We start from the raw sequence: 16,609 nt of genomic DNA on the forward strand, positions 1-16,609 counted from the left end.
TCTAGACTAGACACGATAAATCGACACCTGATAGATCGATAATTACCCACCGATCCAGCGGGTAGTGTAGACCTGCCCTAAGGGAATGGACACCCAGATAAAACCTTGAGGGTGAAATCCTGGCCCCACTCAAGTCAATGGAAGTTTCTGAAGCAACTGAAGATTTCATCCTAAGATTAGAGATTTTTGAAATTTCCCCAACAGTTGAAATTTGAAAAAAAAAAAATGGGCAGGGGGCTACATTTTCACAACATTGTGACATTTCTCCCCCCTCCCTCCTTTTTTTGGATTGGTTCTACTGCCTGACCGGCAGAAGTTTTCAAATTTGGAATTTTTCTAATTTGGGGGGAAAGAAAAGAGGGAAAGGTCAATGTTTCTCTTTTCATTTTTTTCAGCCAGCTAAGAGCGAGAGAGCTCAGAATACTTGTACTGAGAGAACACAAAACGAACCTGTGGAGCTAACTGCCAATAGGCACCATTGAAACCAAGACCTCCGAAGGATTTTTTAAAAACGATTGCAGAGGAAATAGAACACCCGCCATTATATTAGATACTATTTAAAATTGGAAGGGATATGAAGCTTCCTGATTCCTAAACCTCATAGCTGGGGGTTAGGAGGAGATTTCCCTTATGAGGGGATTATTCCATTATCCCCTCAAGAATGTCCTCCACCTTCCTCTGAAACAGTTGATAATGGCCACTATTGGATACAACACTGGGCTACACGGATTCCTGTTCAGATTCAGTCTGGTTGCTGTGTTCCTTTGTTCCTGTCTGTTCACCAAGGAAGGTCTGCCCCCCACCTCAGATCCTCTTGCTGCTCCTTTAGGACTTACCACAGAAGGCCTCTTGAAATTTCGTGGCCAGCTTCTCAATGACACTGTAGCTCTCTACATAGTCCACGTGCTCGTCCAACGGCTCGCTCGCCATTTGCCGAAGAATGTTCTTGTCCACTCGGCCCACCCCGATGGCAAACAGCTCAATGCCAAGGGATCTTGCCCTCGCTGATACATCCTTCACGCCATCCTGGGGGCGTCCGTCTGTCACAATGATCGCCACCTGAGGAGAAGAGGGAGGAAAACAGAAAGAAGAGATGATGGACTGTCCCCCTGCAATCCAGCATGGTAGTTTTTCTACAACATGGATGTGAGCATAGTGTTTGCTCAGGAAGGAATCTGGCTCAATAATTAACTTCTTCATATCCATGAAGTTAAAGCGCTGTACAAAATGGAACCATGATTTCCCTTCCCCACAACACCAGAACGTCAGCATAGTCTATTTTGTCTGCCCCCATGGTTTGTTCATTTCTGGGCTGCAGGGGTTAAATTGACATTGTCTTAAACATCTTAAATAGGGGATGGCTGGATGATACCAGATTTAAGGAAAACAGAGTAAAGGCAGCCTTCTTAACACACAGCATTAACACTGGATCAAATGCAGCAGTCGTTGCTTACCCAAAACTCCTGCTGAAGTCAATGGGAGTTCTGACTAAGTAATGGCTGGAGGAGGGAGTTCACCCAATAACAGTGCCTTTAATTCCATCTGAGGATATCAAAGCACTTGGCAAACATTAAGTGATTAAGCTTTATCTCCGTTTTACAGATGGGAAAACTGAGGCATAGAGAGCAGAAATGGCTTGCTTAAGGTTAGTGACAGAGTCAACATTTTTGACTCTTAGGTCCCCGCTATAAACAGCAGGGGTAAGATACAGGCCCATTTAAGTCAATGGCAAAATTAGCATTGGCTTCAATGGGGCCAAGTGAACTGCTAAGCCAAATCAAATCTGTTTCATAGGCAAATGCCCTTGGTAATAGAGAAGATAAAGAAACGTGAGTAGAAAAATGCAAGAAATAGCTAATTGAACCGCAGCAGTAGAATTCTCAGTGACCCATCAACACACAGGTCCTTAAGGTTAAGCTTATGTATTATTCACCTTCACATTTACACAATAGAAATCACAAGTAGAGCAGGGGAATGTTTTTGGCAAAGAGTAAATTCACCAAAAAATGCCATTTTTCGGGGTATCAAAACTATTCGTGAATTTGGGTAAAATCCAGCAAATACTTTCCGACAAAACAAATGAAAACAAGAAATGTTGAAATGGTTCATTTTAAAAAAATGAAAAAAGAGACATTCTGAAATAAAATGTGGAATCCAAATGACATTTTCTGAATGAAAAATGTCAAACATGTTTGAGGTGACATGTCATTTCCTTTTGACCTAAGCTAAATGTTTTCAGTTTTTCATTTTGGCGAGAAAAATAGAATTAAATGTTTTCAGTTTCAGTTCAAAACAAGCCAATGTTTATTCATATCTTCGCTTCGGCCATTGAACCAAACAATCTATTATTCACTCAGGGCTAATCAGAGAGAATTTGGATGGAGGACTCACCAGTGGCCTAGTTAGGAGTAGCTTTAGCTTTAAGGCTGCCCTCCATTGCTGTGGGGGGCAATATCATCTCATGCCAGGAGCTGGCCCTTAGTTTATATCAAAGATGAGCAAGCCTCAAAAGACTTGGGCCTTCTATTCTGATAAGTGCCCATAAATTCATGTGCTTAGTGGAATGACCTTAACCTTTTGGGAGCTGTAACATCTCAACACCATTTGGGGAGGTGGTTTTACTGCGTCTCCGTAACAGGGCTTTTAAATCAGCTGGAGACAACTTTGAGTGTAGACACGTGCACAAATAGGTCAACATAACATGTTGACCAGACATTAGTGTTAGCAACCTGCAGTTTACGGACAGCGATGATTTCCTGCTCCTTTCACAAGTCTGCCTCAAAGTTAAGAACAGCAAGGCAAACGAGTAGGCACAAAACAAAGAAAACACCAAAATCTGATCAGATAAGAGTACGGTCTCAGCAAGGGGCCATGGTAACAGAACAGCATTCCATCGGCCACCACTAGAACCTAATCAATAGAATTTTAGCCGCAGATACAGTAGGATGTTACAGCCAATTGGAACATTTTTGGTTGAAATGAAATTTTGCTAAAAGCACGTTATTTCATCACTCCTCTTTGCAATGACATAGATATTGCTTTTTTCATCAGAGACAGAATGTCTCACGCTCAACAGCTTGGTGGTTATAGCATTAAGCAAGGATGTGGGAGACCTTCAAGTCCCTGCTCTGCCTTATTCAGAGCAGAGTTTATCATCCCAGATCCTTCTAAGGGCAGGTCTACACTTACAACGCGGCATTGACACGGCTACACCCAAGTAGCTACACCACATTGCTGCTAAATGGTATTGTGGTCTTCTGGACAGCTCTATTTGAAACCTAACAAGAGCACAAGATCTCTGGCGTTTGCTGTTTCCAATGGTGGCAGAAATATTCCAAGCACAGTCTCTCGTGGTTCAACGCTTCTGCTTCTGGCCAGACTCTGGAAATGTGGGTGTGAAAAAGATCTGTGAAAATCATCACTGCACGCTGCAAGATGAGTCTCTACCAGGAGAGAAATAATGTTCCATTGCCATGTAACTTTCTTCCTTCCTTTATTGACTTGCAGCTTTAATAGAAATATCAGCCAAAGTCAAGCAGGGCTCCCCTCCCTCCTGTTTCTGCAGAAATCACCCATGCAATCCATTCTTTTTGCCAGAAGAGAGAGCCATTGATTCAGCAACCCTGCGTGAAAAATACCACTCAGCAAATGGCAGCATAAACATGCTTTCATGCGCTGGGGCTCTGAGATGTGTGCTACTGATTACAGCTTATCAACATAAGTCATTATTAGCTAGCTTTAGCGAGGGACACCACACAATGAACAGGGTTCTGTCAGTGCTTAAGTGTCTCTCTAACAGGATCTATCACTAGCGGTTGGATGCATTCCTTGCATTTTCTTTGTCTGAGGCAGATAAGTGAAGTGAAGTGAAGCTCCCAGGCTAATCAGTAATTCCACTTCCTTAAGCCCACTGACAACCTGCACAGATCGGCCTGAACCAAAACCACAGACCCGATCCCTGGGGGTGTCTGATATCCAACCAGAAGCCTGGATCCAATGGAAATTAGGGCTCAAGCGCCGAGCAGTTGTGGACCCCAAATTCACATCAGTTCCTGACAGGGCCGGCTCCAGCTTTTTTGCCGCCCCAAGCGGCGAAGAAAAAAAAAAGAAAAACCCTCTTGAGCTGCCACCGAAGAGGAAGAGAAGGAGTGAAGGACTCTCCCCTCCGCCGAATTACCGCCGAAGACTGAAGCGGAGCGATTTGAGTTGCCGACAGCGAAGAGGAAGAGAAGGACCCACGGCCGAATGGTTGCCGCAGACCCGGACGTGCCGCCCCCTTCCATTGGCCGCCCCAGGCACCTGCTTCCTTTGCTGGTGCCTGGAGCCAGCCCTGGTTCCTGAGCTTTGCCACTTGAGCCTGTGCTTAGGGCAGGTCACGTTTTAGGACCGTGTGGCACGCTGGGGATGCAGCATGGCGCGGTGGCTAGAACTCAGGCTGGGCATCAGGATGCCTGTGTTCTCGTCCCAGTTTTGCCACTGACCTGCTCTGTGACTATGGGCCAATCAGTGTGTCTCTTTCTCCTTCCCCCCACCCCAGCGTTTCTCTGGCAAGGTGGAACAGTCTGTGGCTATCTCTACATCTGGAGCTACGGGGCCCCAGCTCATGTAGACATACCCATGCTAGCTCTTATGGGCCAGCATGCTACAAAACAGCATCGGTGGAGCGGTGGCATTCCAGTGGGTTTGTACGCAGGACAGATAACCCCTGCCCCAGCTACGCTGCTATTTTTAGGGGACTAGCTCAATGGGAGCTAGGGTGCATAGGTCTACACAAGCTGGGAATCACACCTCCGGCTCCACATGCAGGTGTATCCTCCCACTCTGCATCTCCAGTGCCTGGCGCAATGGAGCCCTGGCCTCAGTTGGGGCCTCTAGTTTATAGGACTAGGATAATAACCCTTTGAATATATTTCCTGAGTTCTCTAGCTGTGCTCACTGTATGTGATGTGGTAGAAAAATGGTCAGAAGCCAACAAGAGCAGCAATTCATATGTAACTAGGCCCTTGTGTTTGTGTCTATTTGGGATTCATCTGAGTCTAGCAACCTGTTGCAAAAAGGAAGCATTCGGAGGAGGCACCAGGAAGTTAGTCTGTGTGCACATGGCTGGAACACTGGCTGGAGTTGCAGCATCTCTGTCATTAGTTCTCTCAATAAGGAGCCAGTTTTGTTTTACAAATGGGGAGTTGCTCGTGTTGTTGCCCAGCATGCGATACATGAAACACTGAGCCTGTGTGGTTTCTTCGCAGTGGTTTTCTTGGGTAAAGAGACAAAAACACACCAGGGCCACTAGGTGATGCTGCGCTAATAGTAACATGGCAGCCTTGCTGAGTGGGCCGAGAAGAGGGTCTGTAGTAGGGGAGCCTATGACAAGTTCAGAGGGTCATAATCAGAGAAGTATTAGGGATGGATAAACTGGTTTGATTGTTAACATAGCTGAGCTGAATCGCCACCCTAGCTCCCGACTGACTCTGAACTGAACCTGTGTGCTGTAGTGACATGATCTAGGTCTAGTGAACTAGGATAAATCCCTATTTGCAGCAATTCCTAGGTATTCCCCGCATTAGTATAGGGACATGGAGGCAATCCTGTGGATTCTGAGGCAGGCGTATCTAATGATTGAAGGCATAGCTGGATGTTTTCAAGGGCTCTCACTGTAGCAATCAATGCAGTCCCCACACCTTGGGAGGGGAATGGATATGTGAATACCCTCCTCACTTTTGCAATGATCTTTGCAATATGATGATCCTATTCTTGCTGTTCCTAAAGGAAGACAGTAATACGCCAAAGTCCCTGCAGCCTTTGCTGGTGGAGTAGCCAGACCTTTGCTTTGGGCTACAGGAAAGATGTAAAACAAATATATTTACTGTGGTCCTTTTGTGCCCCTTTCCTCTGGGAGCATAGCTGGGCCAATGCTCTTGGGGTCCTCCTAGCACATGTGCTAGATATCTGGAAACAGTAGTGTGGATTTTCAAAAGCATGAGGTTTTGGCCTTGTTCTGCTCCCGCTGCAGTCAATGGCAGTTTTTCTATTGACTTTAACAGAAGCAGGATTGGCCCAGCACTTTCCATGTTTAGATTTCTAACTGGTCAGACCCACTGACTACAGTGGGTTTAGCCAGGAGCGGAATTTGGCTCACAAGATGGGAAACCGTGGCCTTCAGGCTAGAAAGATGATGTTAAAAAGAACAAAGCACTTAAAAAAGGAAGTAAAAAGTCTGTTGTCTATAAAGTCCCTCCCACAACAGGCTTGGAAGCTCAGTAACAGTGGAGAATGAAAAAGAAATGGACAGACCTGCAATGAATAAAGAGCTGGTTGAGAGATCGGAAGATAAAGGTAGGGGGAAATGGCGGCATGCTCAGGAATCAGGACGAGGAATTGGGTAGTTGACTTAAGGGGCTGGGTCCTCAGCTGATGTAAGTTGCTGTAGCTCAATGGGATGAACTGTGCATTAGCCTGATTTGCTGAGGTGTGACATTGTTTAGGCTAGTAAAACTGAAAGGGAATTGTGAAGAACTTCAGAAGAGCCTGGGTGATATGGATGGCAGCGCAGACCAGAGCGGGGCAATACTGCACATTGGAAAGAATTCTTTTAAACTACTTGGAATGGATTAGTGGGATAAAGATCCTGACATTTTCATGGCCAGCTCAAGAAAGCTGTCTCTTCAGGGTGCACAATGGTCAAAGCAGCATATAAATGTCAGACTGTATTAAGCAAAGGAACAGAGAAGGATACGGAAAATATTATAATGGCATTATATAAATCAATGGTACAACCTCACCTTGACCCAGCCTTCGTCTCCTTGTCTTAAAATAGAGAGCTGAATTAGAAAAGGGCTGAAGAAGCTAGAGAAAAATGGAGAGAGGTCTGTGGGGCAAAGTCAGATTGAGTGATGGGTGTGTTTCATATGAGAAGGAATTTAAAAGCCTGTAGCTATTTATTTAATTTGAAAAGATGTAGAGGAAGAGAAGATAAAGTGGAGGTATATATAATAATGGTATAGAGAAGGCCAGTCAGATACTCCAATTTATCCTCTCATAGGCACCCAGTGCAATTACACATCAGTAAAACAAAGGCACAGATTTTGGTGGGAAAGGGGATATTTTTTGATCAAGGAACCAGCCAAGGTCAAAGGAAGCCGGCTAGAGCAGAGAGAGCGAGCAGACAACAAGCTCTAGTGGAGAAGCCATGCGAAGAGAGGTCCAGGAGAGAGGATTTGGAATCCAGAAAGGACACTGCCCCAAATCCTGAAGAATGCTCCAGAGAGGTGAGGAAAGGGCATACAGGTGTTTTATGGTTTAGTCTGGATCTGTATATTTCTTGTGCTGTCTGCAGTAGAGAGTGACTGGTTTGGGAACCCATTTGCAAAGCCTGTGTGTTATGTGCTTCCTCGGAGAGGTCAACTGTAAATCAGAGTGCCCGTGAGGTTGGAGCTCGGGGAAAGGGTGCGCTTGAGGCTACTGGGGAGTCTGGAGGAGCCAGCAGTAGGTAGCTAGATGGTGGGGGTCTTAGCTCTCAGAATAGGGTGCTCCCCAGAGGATCTGCCCCCCAAAAGTGTTCCTAGACTCTGCTCAGACTCAAGAAAGCTTAAAAACACATGGGATCCAGCACATGGGATTCAAGCACAGAATCCTAGTGCGTATTGAGAAGGGGGAGCTGAACAAGGGCTTTGACACCGTCCGACAGCTGTTTTGTGGCCTGCATAAGGTGAGTTTGATGGGTTCCAGCTGACATGAACCCAAGTCTCAAAAACCACTACCACAATTTGGCACTAACTGGCACTCTTGCTGGCACTGTCAGCAAAGACGCCAAGAGCCAAATGGTCCATAGAGATTCAAGTGCTCCTGCCCCAATCCTGGATTAACCAGGAGACCTTTAATGACCTGAAACTCAAATATATGTAAGCAGGGGAATAGTCCTGCTATTGTGGGGGATTCTTCTGGCTTATAAACTACCCGGTGAAGGGGACTAGCAAAAGGATTTGAGTTTTCGCTTCTACTCCCTTTACCCAGAGGCCTGCCTGACCTCGAGGGCTCCCCTTCCACTCTCCTGTGTGGCAGAGTCTTCGTAACCCCAATAAGCCTGGGCCCAGGATTCCTGGGGGGCTCAACCCCCAACCTTGTCGTGGTCACTTAGGGCAGGGGTTAGGGTGTCCCCACTCCGGGGGGCTCTCTCTGCACAGGATGCTTCCCTGACCCACTGATCATTGCATACAGCTCAAAGCAAATACTGCTCCGGCCCCAGCTCCAGCCTCAGCTCCACCTGCCCCAGCGTTGCCGCTGCTCGGCCTCCAGCCCCCTGGGCTGCTTCTCTGGCCCCACTGGCTCTGTGGCTGCAGCTCTGCTCCCAGCACTGTCCTGCTCCCTGGGCTGCTTCTCTGGCTCTGTGGATCTGGCTCGGCCCTGCTCCCCGGCTCAGCTCGGGCCCCTGCTCTCCCCTTAGCTCGGCCCCTCTCTGTTCCAGGCAATTCCAGCTCACATGCAGGACGGGACCCACCCTGGCCTCCTGACTCCCTCATTGGCCTGCCACCCTGTCAATCAGGCGACCTGGAGCATTGGCCTCTCCCCATTGTTCCTGGGGACTGTCAGCCTCAGGGTCCTGATTTCCCACCAACCCTCCCCCTTCCTTTTGGTACTGGGAACTAGCAACCAACCCTCTCCCCCACACTGAATGTTAGTAAGGGGACAACAGTCCCCTTTACATATAATCATACAAAAAAATGGAAGCTAGGTCAAATGAGGGTGACCAGATGACAAAGATGAAATATCGGGATACTACCAGAAAACACAGCAATGACCAAAGTGCCTTTTTTTGTTTCAGTTTCCACCAAAAAGGTTAGCCGTGATCGAAAGACTAACATAGTAAACATCTGTGTAAATGGGGTAGGACCTGAGGCTAAAATAGAGAAAGAAAAAATTAAGTATTACTTAATTGGATGTCTCCAAGTCTCAGAGCCTGACAAAATGCATCCTAGAATACATACTTAAGGAACTGGCTGAAAAAATCTCTGACCCATTAGTGATTATCTTGAGATCTCATGGAGGATGGGAGAGATCCCAGAGGACTGGAAAAGGGGAAATATAGTGTCAATCTATAAAAAGGGGAATAAGGACAACCCAGGGAATTCCAGACCAATCAGCTTAACTTCAGTACCTGGAAAGATAATGAAGCAAATAATCAAAAAATCAATTTGTAAGCCCCTAGAATAGAATAGTGATAAATAACAATCAACATGGGTTTGTCAAGAACAAATCATGTCAAACCAAACTCATATCCTTCTTTGACAGGATAACTGTCATAGAATCATAGAATCATAGAATATCAGGGTTGGAAGGGACCTCAGGAGGTATCTAGTCCAACCCCCTGCTCAAAGCAGGACCAATTCCCAACTAAATCATCCCAGCCAGGGCTTTGTCAAGCCTGACCTTAAAAACCTTGTGGATGGGGATATATCTTGACTTTAGGAAGGCTTTTGATACTGTCTCACATGACTTTCTCATAAGTGAACTAGAGAAACATAGGCTAGACAAACCTGCTATAAAAGGGGTGCACAGCCGGTTGAAAAACTGTACTCAGAGAGCAATTATCAATGGTTCACAGTCAAGCTGGAAGGGCATATCAGGTAGGGTCCCACAGGGATCTCTCATGGGTTTTATTTAGTAGCTTCATAAATGATTTAGCTAATGGCAAAGAGAGCACACTTATAAAGTTTCCGGACAATACCAAGCTGGGAGGGGTGGCAAGCGCTTTGGAGGACATGATTAGTGTGATGTTGCACCCCACAATGCTTTATAGAAATATGCTTATGAGTAAACATGACATAACCGGAATATGTTTTATGCTAGATATGTCATGTAACATATCTTTGCAAAGGTTATGTTCTTCTGCATGTATTCATCCTATTTGTAGGCATGTATCATTTTTATATCTGAAGTTATGAGCATTGGCTCTATGCTTGTATTTAAAGTGGTTGCTGTAGAAAGCACCTAAGGCAGATTTGATCAACATTGTGTGAAGGGAACCTCGATAGACGCCAGTCCACATCTGAGCTTTCCTGGGAACATCCTGTAGAAAACTGAGTCATGCATGGTCATATGACTTGCCCATGTGACTCCAAAACTCCATTTTGTAGCTGGATTCTACACAGGGGGAAGAGGGGTTTCCACTCACAAGAGAGAAACTATATAAGTCCCTGGAAAACCCCTCCATCTTGTCTTCATCTGGCTCAAGAGATAGCCTCTCCACCCCAAAGAAATGCCTAAAAGAAACTGGAACAAAGGACAGTAACTACTGGGGTGGGAGTGATTGCGGGACCCAGATTAGAAGGAGGATAGTCTGTAAAAGAAGCTTATTGGAACATCTCTGAGGATGAGATTTCATCTGTAATCACTTTCGTACTGTATTAGGCTTAGATTTGCATGTTTTATTTTATTTTGTTTGGTCATTTACTTTGTTCTGTCTGTTATTACTTGGAAGCACTTAAATCCTACTTTTTGTATTTCATAAAATCACTTTTTATTTATTAATTAACTCAGAGTATGTATTAATACCTGGGGGGTGGGGAACAGCTGTGCATATCTCTCTATCAGTCTTATAGAGGGCAAACAATTTATGAGTTTACTCTGTATACACTTTATACAGGGTAAAACAGATTTATTTGGGGTTTGGACCCCATTGGGAGTTGGGTATCTGAGTGTTGGAGACAGGAACACTTCTTAAGCTGTTTTCAATTAAGCTTGCAGCTTTTGGGGGATGTAGTTCAGACCTGGGTCTGTGTTTGTAGCAGGCTAGCATGTCTGGCACAACCAGGCAGGGCACTGAAGTCCCAAGCTGGCAAGGAAAACAGGCTCAGAGGTAGTCTCGGCATATCAGGGGCAGTCCCAACGTGGGTTTCTGTGATCCAACCCGTCACAATTAGAATTCAAAATTATCTTAACAAACTGGAGAAATGGTCTGAAATAAATAGGATGAAATTCAATAAGGACAAATGCAAAGTACTCCAGTTAGGAAGGAACAATCAATTGCACAAATACAAAATGGGAAATGACTGCCTAGGAAGGAGTACTGCTGTAGAGATCAAAAACTAAATATGAGTCCACAATATAATACTGTGGCAAAAAAGAGAACATCATTCTGGGATGTATTACCAGGAGTGTTGTAAGCGAGACACAAGAAGTAATTCTTCCACTCTACCCAGCACTGATAAGGCCTCAAATGGAGTACTGTGTCTGGGCACCACACTTCAGGAAAGATGTGGATAAATTGGAAGAAATCCAGAAGAGAGCAAGAAATAATTTAAGATCTAGAAAACATGACCTATGAGGGAAGATTGGGAAAAAAGGGGGGGTTGTTTAGTCTGGAGAAGAGAAGAGTGAGGGTGGACATGATAAATCTTCAAGTAGTTAGAAGGTTGTTATAAAGAGGAAGGTGATAAATTGTCCTTTTTATCCACTGAGGACAGGACCAGAACTAATGGGCTTACATTGCAGCAAGGGAGATTTAGGTTAGACATTAGGAAAAGCTTCGTAACTGTCAGGGTGGTTAAGCACTGAAACAAATTATCTAGGGGGGTTGTGGAATCTTCATCATTAGAGGTTTTTAAGAACAAGTTAGACAGACACATGCCAGGGAAGGTCTAGATCAGTGGCGAGCAACCTGCGTCCTGGGGATTGCATGCGGCCCGTCAGGGTAATCCGCTGACGGGCCACGAGACAGTTTGTTTACATTGACCATCCGCAGGCACAGCCACCCGCAGCTCCCAGTGGCTGCGGTTCGCAGTTAGCTCTGCAAACATGAGGAATGAAAATCCAGTCTCTTTCCAAGGTCCCTAAATATGACTGTAGGTGCCTAATTTTAGGCAGCCTAGTTTGAACGAGTTGGGCTTACTTATTCTGTTTTTCAGCTCCCTTCAGCTTTTAAATTAGAAAAATGGTCCGTAATAATCACTGGGGTAACTGTGGAGGTTGGTGGAGTTGCGCTAGGGTTGACTTTGGCTGTGAGGCAAATTTATAAATATTTGCAAAGGGCCCAGGGATCCCTAGATGGCAGGTGCCAGAGAAAATACAAAGTCCAGATTAGAATTGAAAATGACTTTAACAAATTAGAGAATTGATCTGAAATCCACAAGATGAAATTCAACCAAGACAAGTGCAAAGTACTTCACATATTGAGTGACCCGTGGTTCTTGTGTTATGTGAAGGAGTAAATAACTCTTCCTTATTCACTTTCTCCATGCCATTCATTTTAAGAATGGCCAGGCTTAGGAAGGAAAAATCAAATGCAACTACAAAATGGGGAATAACTGGTGAGGTGGTAGCAGTGACAAGGACCTGGGAGCATTAGTGGAGCACAAATTCAATGTGAGTCAATAATGTGATGCAGTTGCAAAAAAGGGTTTTTTTTAACAGGAGTGTTGTTTGGAAGACACAGGAGTGACTGTCCTGCTCTTCTCAGCCCTGGTGTGGCCCCAGCTGGAGAACTGTGTCTAATTCTGGGTTCTGCCCTTTAGGCAAGATGGTGATAAATTGGAGCGAGTCCAGAAGAGAGCCACAGAAACCATCAAAGGTTTAGACAACCTGACCTATGAGAAAAGATTTTAAAAACTGGACATGATTAGTCTTGAGAAATAAAACGGAGGGACCTGAATACGTTAAAGGCTGTTATAAAGAGGACTGTGATCAATTGAACTGTAAGCCACTGACGGCAGGATGAGAAGTAATGGGCTTAATTTGCAGCCAGAGAGATTTAGGTTAGCTGTTAGGAAAACCTTTCTAACCAGAAGGGGAGTTAAACTCTGGAATAGGCTGACAATTGTGGAATCCCCGTCACTGGAGGTTTTTAAGACCTGGCTGGACATATACCTGTCAGGGCTGGTCTAGGTTTATTTGGTCCTGCCTCAGCATAGGGGTCTGGACTTGATGATCTCTAAAGGTCCCTTCCAACCTGACGTTTCCATGATTCTATGAAATCCCACTGCTCGTCCTTTGTCATCCTATTCCTTGTGGCAGATTGCCACGCTCCCTCTGTCACCCTCTAACTCAGAACCTGGCCTCAGAACATAGCGGGGTTAAATTAATTCAGTAGCACTTGAAAACTGAAAGTGAGTTCAGCTTAGTCAGTGCCTCTGAAATCTGTCTGTGGGAATAATTCCTTTTGGTTAATACTGTCCTACATTGGCAGGAGAAAGACAGGACTGGGGAAGAGATGGGTTGCGGTGACATTGGCTTGAATGGTTTACTTGCGGAGGACACACACAAGTGAATTGCAAGGCAGCTGAAGTTTCTGCCCATCTGCAATGATGCAGCAATAGCCCAAATCTAAATCCCGGTTTCTGTTTCAAAGACAAGAACTAGGGAATTAAATAAGAGTCCCTGACTTCTATATATCAGTCTGTATTGTGTGTGTGTGTGTGTGTGTGTGTGTGTGTGTGTGTGTGTGTGTGTACACACTTATACAACACACACTCAGATCCTTCAGCTGAATTCTGATTATGGTTGGAAAAGCGACTGTAAAACAGGACCTTTTTGCATGTCATGGACCAAACTGATCCTTGGCATAACACCTTTAACTTCAGCAGAGTGAAACCAGAGATGAATCTGCTCTCCATCCTGTGAGTCACAACTGCTGATCTCATTTGCAAAAGCAAGTGTTACTCCCAATAGTCCAGCAGGAGTTGATACAGCTCTGGGAGCTGGGTTCTGTACTCCCTCACCCTGCCCATTCAGTTCCACCGGCAGCTTCCTGGTTATCAATAGAGGTGTAAGAAGCAAGACAAGTCAAGCTGGATTGTTCAGCTCAGTGGGGTTTGTGGAGCTTTTGGTTTCAAATCAGGGCACTTGTGATCTGGATTCATTGAGTGAGACTTGATCCTCCATACAGCAGAGAAAGCAATGCTAATGTTTTGGGTGGTGATGTTTAACTGTTGGTTTTTCTAGATATTTCCCAAACTTTTTTGTTCATTTCTTTTTCAATGAATAACCAAATCCAAAAACTGAAATACTGGGGGGAGGGGGACTGGAGTTTTGAAATCCAAACATTTGATATATTTTTTTCTCCCAGAAGACAAAAAAAATCGAAACATGTTTGGTTTACATTCTCTCATTAAGATGACCAAACTGAAAACGTTCAACCAGTGAAAATGTATTAATTTTTAAAAACCACAAATTAATTTATTTTCCCAAAATGTAAAAATGTTCAGTTAAAAATGAGCATGCTCTTTTAGTACTAATAAACAGGCACATTTTGACTAAAATGAAAATTTTCCACAAAAATGTTTCTTTGGACAGAAAAAACATTTCTCTTTTTAAAAAAAAATGTTTAAGTAAAAATATTTTGACCCCATTTTAGTCTTGTATCATCATTATTACAGAATGGCTTCTCAGAGAAGGGGGGGGGAGAATAATTTGTGATAGAGCCAAAAATAACTAACTAGGTAGTTGCTAACTTTTTTCCTTATCACAAAAATGGGACCAAATCCATCCCTGGTATAGAGACATGGAGCATCTCCCATTGACTTACACCAGGAAGGAATCTAGTCCATTGTTTTCTGCTCTGCTTTGGGTTTTTGCAATGGCTGTTCCTAAGACCAGACAAAAATACTGTAGTAGGTGGTTGCTGGGTTTTCATTTTTTTTATTATTTTATTGTTACACTGTGAATTATCCATTGTAGACAGGCTAGGAGGAATGTCAGTATCTGCTTGGCATTCTCTCCCCAAAGGCCAGTATCAGACAATAGAGTGCACTGTTCTTTAGCACATAATAAAGTAAAATCATATTACACTGAGCACAAAGCTACCTAAGAGTTCAGAACATGCCCAGCCATCTCTCAGTGAAGTAACTGTGTTTGCTAGGGAGACCCAGCTGAAAGGAGGCCCTGTCTTTGTCCCTATTTCACTGAGTTTTCACAGTCGAGTTTGCCACCTCCAAGCTGCGCTGGGCTACTAGCTAACTGACAGGAGAGCTTTGTGGGAAACGTTAATATCCTTCCCTCGTGTCCCCTGCTCCCACTGCTGCTACTGTCTCTCCCTGGAAAGGTCTTGCTGGGGATAAACTTTTTCATGCGAGAAGCAGAACTGCTCTTTAGGGGGTGAGCTGTAGGTCAGGTTCAGAGAGGAGGGAGGCTTAAACCTGTCCTAGGAAATGTTTCCTCTGAAGCTATTCCCAGTTCCACAGGACCACTGCCAATTCATTCAGGCTGCCTCCTTCAGGGAATAAAGCTCTGGGAGGGGGAGAAGAGTTCCCTAGCAGATTAAAGCAGGAATTTTGATGCCCCAGGCTCTGCATTCAGAAGGAGCCTTCAAGTGTGGGATGAAGGAGCAGTGGGCTCTAAGGAGCTGCTCTCTGCGATGCAGGAGTTTCCTTATCACCCCTGTTGGGCTTGGAAGCTGGCAATGCTAGACATGTAGCGGCCAGTCAGAGGATATGTGTGCACAGCACTGCATTCAGTGACAAGGGCCCGCATGCCCCATCCGCAGGCATGGAGTGCATATCGAACATTTGACATGGATTTTCTTAGATAAAATAGGGCCATTTTCAATCACTGGAAATCAAATTTACATTTTTAAACTGAAGAATTTGAGGGTTTTGATTGTTTGGATAAAAACGTGAAAAATGTTGGCCAATCTGGGGGAAAAAAATCATTTTTGTCAAAAGTGTCCACCGGGATGAGGATTGGAGAAATGATGGGCTTCTAAAAGCTCACGGGGTGGAAAATTCCGTACATGGAGGGAAAGCAGAGATGATGAGGTGGGAGATGCAATCAATGGGTTTTGTGCATTTCCAGACTGCTGGTGGATCTGTGCCTTATTTCATTTTAATCTGGCCATGGGGGGCAAGGGAGAAGACTCTAAAATCTCCTCTTTTAACCCAGTGATGGACAAGCTCCAAAAGGCCCGAAGGACAGTTGAGTCTGAAAGAGCCCAGATGAGTTTGAAGCCATTTGGGACTTGGGCTGCAAATACCATTGAATCTGACACCTAGATACTATGTTTCAGCGAACGGGATAAACACTATTGTATTGTATAAACACAATACATTAGATAGCTGTCCTGTTTCTAACAGGGATAGATACATCACCCCAAGTTGCCTCTCTTGAGTAATTTACCATTTCTGTTTCCATGAATAACACCTGAAAGCAGTGAAAGACAAAATATACCTGTGGGACAGAATGAACAATTCTGAATCTCCAAAAAAGATTAAAGTTGAGTCCATTCTTACTCTATTTGCACGAACTTGGCCAGAATCACAACCAGGATCATCCCAGGATTTCAAAGCACTTTACAAACATTAATTATTATTAATAATAATAACAGTAATAATAATAATAATACCAAGGTATTATGCACTGCCTTATATCCATTGGTGAGGTGAGTGTCATTACATTAGGCATGAAGTATTATTAAAATTAGGCTTGGTAACACCCTCTGTGGGAGAAAAAGGTTATTACACGTTACACCATTTTACACCTGGCCACATTTCGTCCCTAAGTGACTTGCCCAAAGTCACACACTCAGTCAGTGGCAAAAGTGAGAACAGAAGCCAGGAATCCTGGCTTCCAGGCCCCTGCTTTCACTTCTACAGGAAGGATGTTTTTGTGATTATGGCACCGGACT

At 44.5% G+C, this 16,609-nt stretch overlaps 1 protein-coding gene across 1 annotated transcript in view; it reads right to left on the bottom strand.

Moving 5' to 3' along the window:
• MATN1 (matrilin 1) overlaps positions 1 to 16,609 on the bottom strand; it is a 35,256-nt gene that overhangs the window by 11,729 nt on the left and 6,918 nt on the right. Inside the window, exon 3 of the mRNA XM_034754320.1 lies at positions 837 to 1,059. Within this exon, the coding sequence (XP_034610211.1) occupies positions 837 to 1,059 (223 nt within the window). The remainder of the gene's footprint in view (positions 1 to 836; positions 1,060 to 16,609) is intronic.

Source organism: Trachemys scripta, chromosome 20, assembly GCF_013100865.1.
Source record: "Trachemys scripta elegans isolate TJP31775 chromosome 20, CAS_Tse_1.0, whole genome shotgun sequence".
Taxonomy (NCBI): domain Eukaryota; kingdom Metazoa; phylum Chordata; order Testudines; family Emydidae; genus Trachemys; species Trachemys scripta.